Below are 15328 nucleotides of genomic sequence, written 5' to 3' on the forward strand. Positions count from 1 at the left end.
CTCTCTCAGCCTCTCTTCACAGGAGAGGTATTTCAGTCCTCTCATAATTTTGCTGGCCCTCCTCTGGACCTGGTCCAAGTCCATGTCTTTCTTGTGATGGGTAGTCTAGAACTTGATGCAGTACTCTAGGTGGGGTCTCTTGAGAGGGGAAGAATCCTGGGCATCTAGTGCTGATGCTTGCCAATAAAAGTTGGGCGGGTTGAGTTCCCCTTCCCCAGCAACTTTAGTTTAAAGCTCTCTTCACCAGCTTGAAAAAACTGTAGCCAAAGATGCTCTTCCCCCCCTCTGACGGATGAGTCCCATCAGTCCCCAGTAGACCAGGTTCCTCAGGGTCCCATGGTCTAAAAAGTCAAATCCCTGAATATGACACCCATTCCACAACCAGTCGTTGATTTGCTGGATTCAGCTGGTCCTTTCGAAGCCTTTTCCTTTGACCAGCAAGATTAAAGAGAAGATCACCTGTGATCTAGAGCCTCCTACAGCAGCTCTGAGGGCTCTGTATTCCTTCATGACATACTTTGGACTGCTCTTTGACAGTGGTGTTCGTGCCCACGTGAAATAAGAGCATTGGACGGAATAGTCTGTGGGCTGTACAAGTTTCAGTAGTCTCTTGGCAAAGTCACTAGTAGGCAACATACCTCTCCTGAGAGTGGTTCTGGCTGGCAAATGAGAAGAGAGTCACCTAAAACTATTACTTTTTCTTGATCGCCTTTTCTTGATTGCACTAATTGTTATACAGGGAGAAGATCAAGCTGGCTTAGTGTCAGGGCCAGTGTCTCTCATGATATAATGAATCCTTCCTCTTCAGTCCACAGAGCAGTGAAGTTGTTCTGCAAGGGTACCTCAGGCTTCAGGATCCTGTTATCCTGTTACAAATTGCAGTCAGCTAGACCGCAGCTGTAATAACAGCTTTACCATTACAACTAACATTCCATCTGCATCTTTATCCTCCAGAGTCCAGAAATAGTTTCTCAAGGTTGAGAAATTCACATAGAAATTTTATACAGAACAGGGATCACTTCATCCACTGCTAAAATAAAATGTAGTCATCTCTGGAAAAAAAAAAATCAGCTGTTAAATTGGCATTCTGCAACACTTCAGAGGAGTTTAGGATAAGAAGTGAAAACTTGATGTAAAAAAGAGGAAAATACGAAAAGAGGAGGCTGAGGGGAGACCTCATTGCAGTCTACAGCTACCTCGTGAGGGGGAGTGGAGGGTCAGGCACTGATCTATTCTCCTTAGTCATCAGTGATAGGACCCACAGGAATGGTTTCAAGCTGAGGCGGGAGAGGTTCAGGCTAGACATCAGGAAGGGGTTCTTCACCGAGAGGGTGGTTGCACACTGCAACAGGCTCCCCAGGGAAGTAGTCACTGCACCAAGCCTGTTGGAGTTTAAGGAGTGTTTGGACTTTGCGCTTAGCCACATGGTGGCTAAAATTTTGGGTAGACCTGTGTGGTGCCAGGAGTTGGTCTTGATGATCCTTATGGGTCCCTTCCAACTCGGGATATTCTATATTGATTCTATGCTATGCTGGAACCCCAAGGGAGCGGTCATGGCACTGAGCCTACCAGAGTTCAAGAAGCTTTTGGACAATGCTCTTAGACACATGATATGACTTCCTCCCTTCCTCCCTTCTTACCTACATACCTACACAGCAAGCTCACAGACCTGGACCTTGGAAGAGCAGGCTTCAGCCTTTTTGAGGGATTTGCTTGGTAGAGTACCATAGGACAAATCTGTGGAGGAAAGAGGAGCCTAAGAAAGCTGGTTAATATTCAAGGATCACCTCCTCCAAGCTCAGGATCGATGCATCCCAGCAGTAAGTCAGGGAGAAATGCCAGGAGGCCTGCATGGATGAACAAGTTGCTCCTGGCTGCACTAATGGAAAGGAAATGTACAGAGGGTGGAGGCAAGAGTAGATAACATGGGAGGGATACAGAGACATTGAGCATCCAGAGAGTAAGTTAGAAAAACAGAAGCCCAGATAGAATTGAATCTGGCCAAGGTCTTCTATAAATATGTCAGTGATAAAAGGAAGTTTAGGGGAAATGTGGACTCTCTCCTGAAGGAAACAGGAGATCTGGTTACAGCTGACACAGAGAGGCTGAGGTACTGAACAGCTCTTTTGCCACAGTATTCACTGGCAAGTGCTCTACCCACATAGCCCAAGTCCCAGAGGACAAAGGGGCAGGGACTGGAGGAATGATCTGTAGGAGAAGATCAGGTTTGAGACCATCTAAGGAACCTAAAATTTGCTGATGATACCGAGGTTTGTGGTGTGGTTGATACACTGGAGGAAAGGGATGCCATGCAGAGGGACCTTGACAGACTTGAGTGGTGGACCTGTGCAAACCAGAGGACGTTCACAACCTGATTTAGTGGTAGGCATCCCCCATGGAGGGGTTGGGGGTGAAACTACATGAACTTTAACATGTCTTCCAACTCGAACCATTCTGTGGGGCATCCACAACCTGTCTTGGCAGTTTGAATGCTTCAGTGTCTTCTGAGTGAATTTTTTTTTTTCTCACAGATTTTGAAATTGTCTTTTGAAGTAATATTTCGAAGTTGTTAAACATTATATATTGCTTTATGCACAGTAGCCTCTCTTTCTAGACGTGTGGAACAGAACACACTGAAGTTTGGTGCAGTTTTATATAGCACCAATTTAGTTCCAGTGTTACTTCATTTGGCTGAGTGTTTTTCAAGGTGAAATAGTTCTGTTGTTCTCACATGATACTGAATGATGAAATCCCTAATCTAGGTTATTTGCTTTTATGAAATGCCAAATCTTGCCCTTGTTGAAGTCTAAAGCAAGACTTGAGGTCTTTTTACCTGATCTTGCCAATGTACTTCCCTATTCCATTATGTTAATTTCATGCCAATTGGAGAGTCATAATTAAAAAAGCATGTACTGATGGTTGTACTTCTGGTGATTATTTTTTTCCAGTTAGATTTTCCTATTAGCGGATTGGCTAAACTTCTTAAAAGGTTTGCCTTAAATTTCAACAGATAAAACTTAATGTGTTTTAAATCTGCAAACAGATTTTACATTGTACTTAAAGACTGAGCCAAGATAATTCACTTTATCAATAACCCACACAAGTGTTCTTTTCCATCAAAAAGCATAGAATGAGAAATTGGAAAAAAATAAAAGAGGGAATGCACAGCATAGCTTTCTCTGTGTATTCTGTAACTTGGAGTAAAGCACCCTCAGAATGTTGGTTTACAAAATCTGAATTAACATCTGATGATGTTAATCTGAATTTTACATCTGATGATGTAAAATCAATTTGTTTTCCATATCTGTTTGAAAGATAGTTTGGTTGTTAATGCTGTAGAATGTGTGTGTACTTCTGAATGATTCATTTATTTTTTTTAATTGTGTGAATATGTTAGAAGGAGATTTCTTATATTTTAGCTATCTGGAAAAATAAAGTCCATTTTGTGCATTTTTCTCATTTTGCAGGAAAACAACTTCGAGGCCTTTAAAAGTCATGTAACCAGAACTGTAAGTAATTTTATTTATTTTTCTTTTGCTTGGCCTGCTATTTTCCTTTTTGTTATTGCTTGTTTTATTACATCCTTACAAAGTGTTAAATGCTAGCTCTTTTCAGGGCATGCTCTTTGGCTTCTACACTGTGTAAATTGTCTCTGGTATTCCTTATGTGCTCTCTTCCCCACCTCCCCCATTTTATGCATGAACAATGAAATGAACTTTGTGATCTTGTTGTGGTTCGAGCATGGCAGGCAGCCAAGTACCACACAGCTGCTTTCTTACTGTCCCCAGGTGGGATAAGGGAGAGAATCAGACAGGTAAATAAATCTGAGAAAACTCATGGGCTGAGATAAAGAAGTTAACTATGTAAAGTAACAGCTGCACATGCAAACAAAACAAAACAAGGAATTCATTTGCCACTTCCCATCAGCAAGGAGATATCCAGCCACTTCCAGGAAAGCAGGCTCATCACGCATAATGGTTTCTTGAGAAGATAAATGCCATCACTCTGAAAGTGCTCCCTTCCTCCTTCTTTACCCCAGCTTTTATTGCAGAGCATGATGTCATACGGTATGGAATATCCCTTTGGTCAGTTTGTCCTGGTCCTGGGTGTCTCTCCTCCCAGCAACTGGCAGGACAGCATGAGAAATAGAGAAGTCCTTGACTCTGTTCAAGCACTGCTCTGCAACAACAAAAAACATTGTTCTGTTATCACTGCTATTGTCATCAAAAATCCAAAGCATGGAATCATACAAGCTTTTACAAAGAAAATTAACTGTATCCAAACCAAAACCATAACAGTTCCTTTATCTAAGTCAAGCAGAGGAGAATTAAAGAGAAATACTAAAATGTTTGTAGACTGGTCACTTTTAGAGGGGTTCAGGAATTCAAGAGGCTTTTTTTCAGCAAGAACAGTTTAAAGTCCTTCTATTGTGGTCAATATGTAATCAATCTTTTTGCATTTATTTGTTCAAATGTGCCACGCTATTTACAAAACAAATTAGATGTTCTTTACCAACTCTTTGTTATTATTGCTGGTGTAGTTCCAGTGGTACAAGAAATAGTAAATATATAAACTGTAGTGCAATAGAACCTAAGTTCTATTCTAAGTTCTAAGTTCTACCTTCTAAGTGATGTAGAAAATTCTGCGAATGGGAATTATTCAATATTTTAATACTGGTATCACGTATGAATATATTTCTAGCACAATTTCTGTGAAATAAGTAAAACAAGGAAGGAACAAAGGTCTTTTTGAGAACCTTTGCAGTTATGTTTTATCAGAGATGCCAGGTTTCTCTGATCCTGAAATAAATCATGGTAGATAACTATAGTTAACTATCTGTTAACTGTGATGCAGGTATTTGATTCACCGCTGTAAGTTGAAGTTGGCATTTAAAAAGGAGCAAGGGTAAAGACTTAAAAGACATGTGGCCTTCACCAATTGATCATTAGAGCAGCGCTCTACCGCAATAAATGAGCATCTATTTCACTGTGTTTGTCTTGCATGTTGCACTTTTTTCCAGTGTCATCTGTGGTTCAGTGCTGCAGGCTTCTTCTGGTGTCGCTCTTTGCATACTGTGAAGAATTCTGATCCTTGACTACCTATGTAGGCAGGAAACCATCACAAAGACTTTGTTGTTAGTAGTATAGTTTGTTTATTTAGGGTGGCAATAATGTTTTTTGTACAGCCAAAGTATTCTCTATCCACACTGGATGCATACTATTATCCAGTGTTTTCTTGTAAAGTTGCAGTAATCTTCAAGTTACTAGGTCATATTTATTGAAAACAGCTAAAATACCTAGTGACAAAATTTTGTCTATTTGCTTTGTTCCTCTTTTTAGACAAATCACCTAAAAAAAAAAAAAATCAGAACAGAACGAACTTCTTTGTTACATGCATGTGAATAATTGTTTTTGATAGCTGTTTCTAATGTAAGAAATGTGAAGCAAAATAATGAGACATATTGTGAGGAAAATCTTTTTTGTTGTTGTTGTTTTTAGTAGGAAGTTGTTAGCTTAATTTTTTTACATCTGAACACACTGGAGCTTTCTCTTTGTAGTGGTAGCTTACTAGACAAGCGAAGATGTTTCTCCTCCCTTTTTTTTTTTTTCTGTACATGTGGTAGCTCATGCACAGCTAGCAATTTTGAAGACAGTCTTAGTGGCAAGCTGTGTGTTAGTGGCAAGATGCAGGTGGTGCCTTGATGGGGCTGTTGCAGCTCTGGTTCTGTGATCCATGACTGTAGCTCACACCCTGCAGCTCCCTCCTGCCACTGGTCAAAGTTGAGCGATGCTAGTTGTGCCTTTGTGAGAACATATTTAAGAAAGGAAAAAATAGCTGCACAACAGCAGCTGGGAGAGTGGAGTGACAAAATGTGAGAGAAACAAGCCTGGTGTGGAGCAGGAGGTCTGGTGGAGCTGCTGTACATTGGGGACCCAGATTGGAGCAGTGTGCTCCTGATGGATGGACCCCATGGTACGGACCCATATTAGAGCAGTTTTTCAAGAACTGCAGTCTGTGGGAAGCCCACACAAGATCAGTTCAGGAAGGACTGCATCCTGTGGGAGGGACCCCACACTGAAGCAGGGGAACAGGGTGAGGAGGAAGGAGCAGCTGAGACAGTGTTATGGATTGACCACAAATCCCCTTCCTGTACCCCTGTGCCACTTGGGGAGAAAGTAGAAGTGGGAAGATAGGGGGAGGGAACCTGTTTTTAGTTTGCTTTTAGTTCTCACTGTTCTGGTCTGATAGTAATAGACAGTAAATTATATTAGTCTCCATATGCAGAGTCTGTTTTGCCTGTAATGGTTAATTGCTGAGTGATATCCCTGTCCTTATCTCAACCCATGAGGTGTTTTTTCATCATATTTTCTCCCCCTGTTTCTTTGAGGAGGGGGAGGAAGAGAATGGTTGTAAAAGAGCTTATCTTAGCTAGCCAACAGTGTGAAAACATCACACATTCTTGTTCTTCTTTTTGTTGTATTAATGAAATTGAAAGAGACTGCTTTAACCCATCTGAGCCTTCTTTGGCTCTGGTGTTTCTTTGTTCTTTCATCTCCTTTCCATCTTGTTTCATAACATCTGGTCCAGGAAAGAAAAGTTATATTGCTTTCTCCCAGCAATGTGGCTACTAAAAAATATTTCTAACGGCAGCCCCTACTGCTTGACAGGAAAGCTGTGTAAACATAAACATAGAGGTTTGGGCTTGAATTCTAGATAGTGTCAGAGCCAAAATTTTGTTACATTGTAATATTGACATATTAAAACCAAGAAAACAAGGCTTCTTGTTTCAACTAAAGGCTGACAGAAGTGATTTGTCTCTTTCCAAGAATTCTGTCCATCAGCACATGTAATTTTCTGTTAGTAAAGGGCTAAGTTATGGATGAATATCTGATTCAGTTTGCATCTTCAGCAAGGTCAGACAAACTCAGGAGATCTACTTCTGATCTGTTCTTCTGCCACCACATTCTTTTCTTTCCACTGTAGATACCACTGTTGTTTTTAGAGAATTAGGAAATAGAGCACACATACAGGAACTTTGTGTTAAGAGTCATTGAGCCATGCTGTACAGGAATTCTGCAGAGCCTCATCCTTAATGTAGTAGGTGTAAATTAATGTAGTAATTTACATTACTTGTTGCATACCCTGTTTTGTCTGCTGTGCTTAATTGAATTGCCTGTGGATAGTATTCATTCAGGAAACTTGTTCAAACCTCTGAAGTAATTATGAAGCTGTGCTACAACCAGAGCTGGAACACATGTATTATTTCAGTCAGTTGAGGTAAATTCCTTACATAATACTCAACATGATAATACTTAAATACAGACATAGTAAGTTTCCCTTATGTTTGCAGTGGAACTTTGGTCTTGTAGAGAGCTATGTGAAGCAGCTGTAAGAGTAGAACTGTGCCTTGGGTAAAAGTTTACATATGGGCAATGTCATGGAAGAGGGATGGTGAAGTGTGTAGAACTCACTTCTTGCTATATGGACTTTTACTTCCTTGGGGAAGTAAATCTAGCTACGTAAGGCTTGCAAAGCTACCTTTGCTATCTTTTCTGCTTTCTCTGTATGCAAGCTAAGGGGTTCCTTACAAGTTGTATAGAAGTCATCTTTGCAGCGGCTTTAAATTAATCTAAGGAGAGGTGATGGAAGTAGCAATATGGTCTGTCTTTGTAAAAGAAATTTGTCAAATGCATTTTCCCTGGAAGAGGAATGGCTTTTTCTGTATTCCCAGTGTCACACAGCCTCAGGAAGGGAGAACAGCAAAACACCTTGTGATTGCTAGCTTTCTTCTGAAAAACTTCTGCTTCTCTGGTTCCCAAAATAGTAAATGACAGTATCGAAGTGTTAGTGAATTTTCTTTCTGAGTGATTGCTGGATGATTCCCTTGCTGGGTGAATTCCATCTTGTTGATCTAGCCTTTTAGATATTCCCTCTGAGTAACCTTATTATTGAGTTACCTATGAGCAGCATTGTGACCTACGTTCATCTGTTGTCAGCAGATACAATGAGCTGTCTGTATTTTGCATCACTTTTTTGTTTTAACTAATACAATAACATATAATATAGTGCTGTGCATTTTCTAGTTTTGACATAATGGTCTGTATTAAGGGAGATATGCACATTGCTTCCTGGTGAGATCAAACTCACCTAGATCTCTTAGGCTCACAAAACAGACCATTGTCATCTGCCTTTGGAGGAGCCTGCAGACTGGTGCTGTGTCTCGGCACTGCTGTGTGCCAGCAGTTTCATGCATTTGCAGCCTGAGCATACTGATCTGAAATTAACTCAAAAAGAGTAAAATTTAAATAAAAAAAAAAAACAAACAGAGAACATGGAAGTGTGAGACTCTTCCTGCATAAAAGGGGGAAACGGGGCAACAGAGAAGAGTGTGAAATAAATTACATTTGTCAGAAATGAGGTCTGTATCTTGATTAGCTCTTAAAAGAGAAACTCTGGCCTTCTTTGCATTGAATTAGTGCACAGCGTGTTCCTGAATGAGAAAAGCAGGAAGTTGAAATAACGAGCAAAGGAGAAAAATAAGAGGCTAAAGGTTGGGAAGAGAAACCAAAACATTTTGAATCTCACTGGAGACTTAGGAATATTTTTTGGAAAGATCATTCATTGCTACCAGGCAGTATGTATTAACCACAGAAGACAACTGTATGTTAACAGCTTAGGAAAAAGATCATACCTACAGATAAATGTAATCAATGTGTGTATTGTTGCTAGTATGATGCTGCTTCAAGGACATCTGTAATGTAAGAGTTACCTGAATTTTAACTTTATTGTTCATTACCGTTAGTCAGCTCCTTTTCATTCAGGCTAACATACCAAACCTTCTGCTGAGGAGTAAGAAACACAGTGCAGTTGTTGTTATCAAAAAATGGTAATATTTTGAGGCATTTGGAAAATGTCTCATAGCTCGATACTGATTAAGAGTGTCTAGCTGGTGTAGAGAATTTACTATGCCAGAGTCAGAGCTTTGCAGCTTTTAGCAAGAACAACAGGAACACACTGCAAACAGTTTTGCAGACTCATCATGTTGGATCTGTGAATTCCTTTCCCTTTGCTCTTTCCGGTGCCAAGCAATATTTGTCATTTGTAAGAGATGAGTTGCTGAAGCATTCTTTGTATGAAAGACTCCCACCATCTACTCAGAAATGTCCAGCTAGCCCAGCTGTTTTAAAAACTACTCCCAAATAAAAAAATTGCTATCCCTTTTCCTGAAATGCTTATAGTGAGACATTCCAATTGTTATTTAACTTTTCTGATGGTTTTATGCACGCTTATTAGTTATCCATTAAAATAAAAGTCGCAATGTTGCAAGGCACATGCAAATCACTAACGATTTTGGAATGACTTGAAAGAGGCTGCTGTGTATCCTGGCTACATTCCAGTGTTGACATGACTAACTAACCTAAGCAGGTTTCTCTGTAGTATTGTGTATTACATAGAAGGGGTTAGGGCTAGTTGCTAACTTCACAAAGTTCAGTATGAACAGTTAATCTTGACATTGTAGAACTAAGGGTTCAGAAGTACTATGGATTTCAAATAGAAATATGTGTAGCTGTAAAATTGTGTGTAAGGTAAAATCATAGAACCATAGAATGGTTTGGGTTGGAAGGGACCTTAAAGATCATCTAATTCCACCCCCCCCGCCATGGACAAGGATATCTGACATTAAACACCTCCAGGGATGCAACACCCACAACTTCTGCAATCACCTGGCTGCATCACTGGTGCCCATGTGAAAAAGCAGCAGTGGGTAATAGTCCTGAGGCTGTACAAGGTTTGATGGTCTCTTGGTGACATCCCTGATATGGGCCCCTGATGAACAGCAGACTTCTCTCAAGAGCAGATCAAATAGGCAAATGGGTGCCTGGGTGTCTCTTTACCTTCCAGAAAAAGAGTCTCCTACTACCATCACCCATTGAGTTTTCTTACGTGCACTGGTTGTTAATGCAGGGAGCAGACAGGGCTGTCTTACTCAGCTCCACCCATGCAACACGTCTTTCCTTTAAAGTCAGCAGAGGGATGAAGTGGTTCTGTAAGGACACCCCAGGCTTTGGCGAAAGACTTCCTTTTGATAGTCTTTGTCATTCCCAACTTCTATTCTCCTGTGTTCTTTTCCCCCTTACTGTTTGTGCCTGTGTGGGAGTTTTGGGCTGTTTGGCCATGTAATATAAACATAAGTTGTGCCTCATTTTTACTTGAATATGGAACTTGGGCACGTTCAGTATTTTCACTTGAAGTTCCCTTAGTAGAAACAATTTTTTTTTCTGTGCCTTTTCTTTGCTATGAATTTCAAATTTTCAGAGAAGTGAAAAAGATGGATTGAAGACCCAGTTATACAAGGATCTTTGAGGCTTTGGGCAGAGCCATTCTTCTGAACCTAAATGAGTTGGAAAACGGTCTTCCTGCCCTGGTTGACTTTTTGTTAGTGCATCAAACTGGCAGAGGGAATTCCAAATACAAGTGCCCAAAAACTCAATTACAGAGTCCCATAGTTAACTTGTTTAGGGCAGCCTGGCCTATCTTGACTGCTGTGTTTAGGGGAAGAATCATGGGAGCAAAATGACTCCCGTGATTGATTAAAAGTCAAGCTGGTTTTTAGCAGGGAGAGAGCAAGCTGGGATTTGTAACTTCTGCAGACACTGCTGCTTGCTTGCAGGGGGCACATCTGTCTTGACTCTTTTATACTATACAGGTGAACAGATTACTTTTACAGAATGCAGTATACAGAACAAAAATAAGGTGTACAGCCAAAAAGCTATTTGCAGTAGAAATTAAAAAACTTGTCTTCAGAGAATCAATTATAACAAAGTCTTATTTATTTTAACATTTCCTGCAGGAATATAGTAACAGAGAACCATTTATATTCACAATACATATTTTTTTTAATTTCTCACGTTAGGAATCATTCTAAAACCAGAAGACAAAAGATTATGCAAATTTTAATTCTCATGCAAGACATCTAACGATATGTTTCCATGTAGCTTCTGAAAGCAACTACTGTGACAGTAGGAGTCAATCATGGAACAGCCCATGATTGGTGTACTTCATTGTCCTGTCTTCAGTACCCCAAAGTGTACAGAACTGTTGCATTATGTCTTAGAACAGGCTAGAGAACTTGAGAATGGTTAGAGAATGAAAATATTATCATAAACTTTGTTATCATAAACTTATTATCATACCATATTATCATATTATATCATTTATTATCATACAATATTATCATATTATATTGTCATATAATCATATAATATATTATCATAAACTTTGTTAAAATAGATAACTTTGTTAAAATAGGTTTGACAGAGGAACCAACGAGGAGAGATGCTGTTCTGGATCTCATTCTCACCAACAAGCATGGGTTGGTGGGGAATATGAATGTCAAAGGCAGCCTTGGCTGCAGTGATCATGAAATGGTGGAGTTCAGGATCCTGACAGCAGTGAGGAGTGATGCATTCCAGCAAAGAGGAAATCCGTCAAAAATGCCAGGAGACCTGCATGGATGAACAACAAGCTCCTGACCAAGCTTAATCAGAAAAAGAAGGCCTCCAGAGAGTGGAAACAAGGACGTGTAGCCTGGGAGGGATACAGAGCCATTGCCCAAGCAGCCAGGGATCAGCTTATGAAAGCTAAAGTCCATCCTCATGAGTTAAATTTGGCCAGGGACATCAAAGGCAATAAGAAAATTTTCTCTAGGTACATCAGTGATAAAAGGAAGACTGTGGGAATTGTGGGCCCTCTCTGGAAGGAAATAGGAGACCTGGTCACCTGGGATGTGGACAAGGCTGAAGTACTTAATGACTATTTTGCCTCATTCTTCACCAACAAGAGCTCTAACCACATAGCCTAAGCACCAGAAGAAAAAGTCAGGGACTAGAAGAGCTATGGACCTCCCAGTGTAGGAGGAGATCAGGTATGAGACCATCTAAGGAACCTGAAGGTGCACAAGTCCATGGGACCTGAAGAAATGCATCCAAGGGTCCTGAGGGAACTGATGGATGAAGTTGCTAAGCCAGTGTCCATCATATTTGAGAAGTGGCAATCTGATGAAGTTTCCACTGACTGGAAAAGGGGAAACATGACCCCCTTTTAGAAAGGAGAAAAAGGATACATTTTAAATGTATTGTTTAATAAATAATAAATATAAATAAATTGAAAAATAATAAAATTTAAATTCAATAAATACATTTCTCCTTTAAAAAGGAGAAAAAGTTCCACATACCTGTGGAACTACAGGCCAGTCAGTCTCATCTTTTTTCCTGCCAAGATCATGAAACAGATCCTTCTGGAAACTATGCTAAGGCATATGGAAAATCAGGAGGTGACTGGTAAAAGTCAACATAGCTTCACTAAGGGAGGATAGTGCCTGACAAATCTGGCCTTCTGTGATGGGGTTACAAGCACTGGTGTATAGGGGAAGAGCAACTGACATCATCTACCTGGACTTGTGCAAAGCATTTGACGCTGACCCCTGTGATATCCTTGACTTGACATTGGAGAGACATAGCTTTAATGGATGGACAACTCAGTGCATAAGGAATTCGCTGGATGATTTCACTCAAAGTGTTGTGGTCAACAACTCATTCACCAAGTGGTGATTAGTGACGGGTGGTGTTCTTAAGGAGTCAGTATTGGGACCAGCACTATTTAACATCTCTGTGGGACAAGAACAATGGGATTGCGTGCACCCTCAGCAAGTTTGCTGATGACACCAAGCTGCGTATTGTGGTCGATACACTAGAGGGAAGGGATGCCATCCAGAGGGACTTTGACAGACTTGAGAGGAGGGCCTGTGTGAAACCTCATGAAGTTGAACAAGGCCAAGTGCAAAGTTCTGCATGTGAGCTGGGGCAATCCCAATCAGAAATACAGGCTGGGCAGAGAATGGATTGAAAGCAGTCCTCAGGAGAAGGACCTGGGGTGTTGGTTGACGGGAAGCTCAACATAAGTCAGCAATGTGCTCTTGCAGACCACAAAACCAACTGTATGCTGGGGTACATCAAAAGAAGAATGGCCAGCAGGGCTGGGGAGGTGATTCTCTGCCTCTACTCTGCTCTTGTGAGACCCCACGTGGAGGACTGCATTCAGCTCTGGGGCCCGCAGCACAGGAAGGACATGAAAGTATTAGAATGAGTCTAGAGGGCCACAAAGATGATCAAGGAGCTGGAGCACTTCTGTGAAGAGAGGCTGAGAAAGTTGGCTTTGTTCAGCCTGGAGAAGAGAAGGTTCCAGGGAGACCTTATAGCAGGCTTCCAATACCTAAAGGGAGTGTGGGGGCCTACAGGAAAGCTGGGGAGGTACTGATAGGACAAGGAATAATGCCTATAAACTAAAAAAGGGTAAGTTTAGATTAGATATAAGAAAGAAATTCTTCACAGTGAGAGTGGTGAGGCACTGGAACAGGTTGCCCAGAGAGGCTGTGGATGCCCCATCCCTGGAAGTGTTTAAGGCCAGGCTGGATAGGGCTTTGAGCAAGGGATTGGAACTAGATGATCTTTAAGGTCCCTTTCAACCCATACCATTCTGTGACTCTGTGAAAATGCATTCAGTTCTCTTGATTATCTGTCTATTAATAGTTGTATTTTTGGCTCTTTGAACTGGTGGTATTTCAAACAATTATGTGGCGAAAAGTTTTGTGAGGTAATTAAAAGCTATGTAAAATGCATTTAATTTTATATAGAGATTCAAGTTGCCTGGTGTTTATATCAACATTAAAAATAGGAATAAATAAAATATTTATATCACAAATAAGTCTGTCATTCTTCCAAAATGCGCCCTGATTCTTTAAGTTACAGATCATCCATTAAGTTGCATTTCACTTAACATTTCTGATAGCTGTAGTTTCTGCTCATTGACCCTTCCTTACACTTGTTAGTGCTCACTCCAAGAAGATGCCTGAGAGAGAAGATAAACTAGATGAATGCATATCCAGTCCTGCAGGCATGAGTTTTCAGTAATGCTGTTACTCAGAACTGCATGTAGTTCATGGAGAGCTATCAGCCGCTTAAAATAACCCAGTCCTTGAATCCAGTAGTTCTTGTATTCTGCTGAGATTGCGTTTAAGCAGACATTGCATTACTGTTCTTCAGTGCCAGAAGCATGGCCTTGGAAAAAGGCTACTGAATGATTTGTCATTTGAATTTTCATTCCTTAGACTGCCTTATCTCAAACCAGATAAATCAGTGTGACATCTGGTATTTCTGACCCAACATGTGGCCCACATGTCTAGTTCTGCTTTGGTATTGGACACCAGCAGTTTGCACAATAGGTTTTTGATTTTTCCAGACTGCTGCATAAAAAATAGTAAAGCGCTATACTGACACTATACAAATGAATTTATCCGGGCAAAACTGATCACCCTTCACCATTTAGCCTTTCCATAAACTGTCTGTTCTTTGAGACTTTACTAATGAGGGTTTTAGCCTATGAAGTGTGTACTAATCATCATCCAGCTATTATTCATCAAAGTTGTATTCAAGATTTTGAAAGGATGTACAGATACATATAGGCATATATAGATCCAGCTTTATTTTTTAAAAACATTTTTTATAGCCATGATTTTTTTTTTTTACTTTATAATCCTCATAATCCTCATTTTTTCTCTTGAGAGACAACCTTTTTTTCATAGACTTTCTTCATAGGGAGGGGATGTGGGCTTGTCAGGAAGGTTATTTCTTATTCTTTCTGTTTTTTATTTTAGGTTATTATAGGTTATTTCTGTGTTCCTTCTGCTCTGGACTAGTGCAGAAAGTGTCTGGAAACTCAATGCTACCATTGCAGCCATACCTATGTCAGATGCCCTGTACTGTACCTGTGTAATGATTTTTTTTTTTTTTCTGAATCTGTAGAGCAAAGCTATGCTGGGACATTTACCTTCTGATGACTGTTGTGATCTGGTGAAAATGATGTAGAATCAAATATGGGCTTGTTTCTTAGCTTCTGCGTCAAATTTTTGGTGGTCCTTGGGGTGGTCTCTTCTGAGGACTGCGTTATTGAGAAAGTTGGCCTAGCAGGCTCTGCACTGAACCCACAACTGGGTGCAGGTGCCAAAGATGATAAAAGGAGCAAGGAGAATGTGAAAAGGAAGAGCTTGATGGCTTGCATTTTCACTGGAAAAGGACAGTAACATACAGTAATATACAAAGAATTGGTTCCCCAGTAGAATCATTCTGTGCCTGGAGAGAAGGCAGTTGTCACTTGAAAAGCAATTGCTTCCCCCTTCTGGCTTTCGTGGAATGCCTAGCTAAATTTATCTCACCAAAAGGTTCTTTTCACTTACTAGGGATAACTTTTTATTGTAATTATTTGGGATTGA

At 40.4% G+C, this 15328-nt stretch overlaps 1 protein-coding gene across 8 annotated transcripts in view; it reads left to right on the forward strand.

Moving 5' to 3' along the window:
• TNS3 (tensin 3) overlaps positions 1–15328 on the forward strand; it is a 247068-nt gene that overhangs the window by 109124 nt on the left and 122616 nt on the right. For all 8 annotated transcript variants that reach the window (XM_068674803.1, XM_068674806.1, XM_068674804.1 and 5 more), the window contains one exon: positions 3468–3509. In XM_068674803.1, coding sequence (XP_068530904.1) covers positions 3468–3509 — 42 coding nt within the window. The remainder of the gene's footprint in view (positions 1–3467; positions 3510–15328) is intronic.

The sequence above is a fragment of the Anas acuta genome, chromosome 2, assembly GCF_963932015.1.
Source record: "Anas acuta chromosome 2, bAnaAcu1.1, whole genome shotgun sequence".
NCBI lineage: Eukaryota > Metazoa > Chordata > Aves > Anseriformes > Anatidae > Anas > Anas acuta.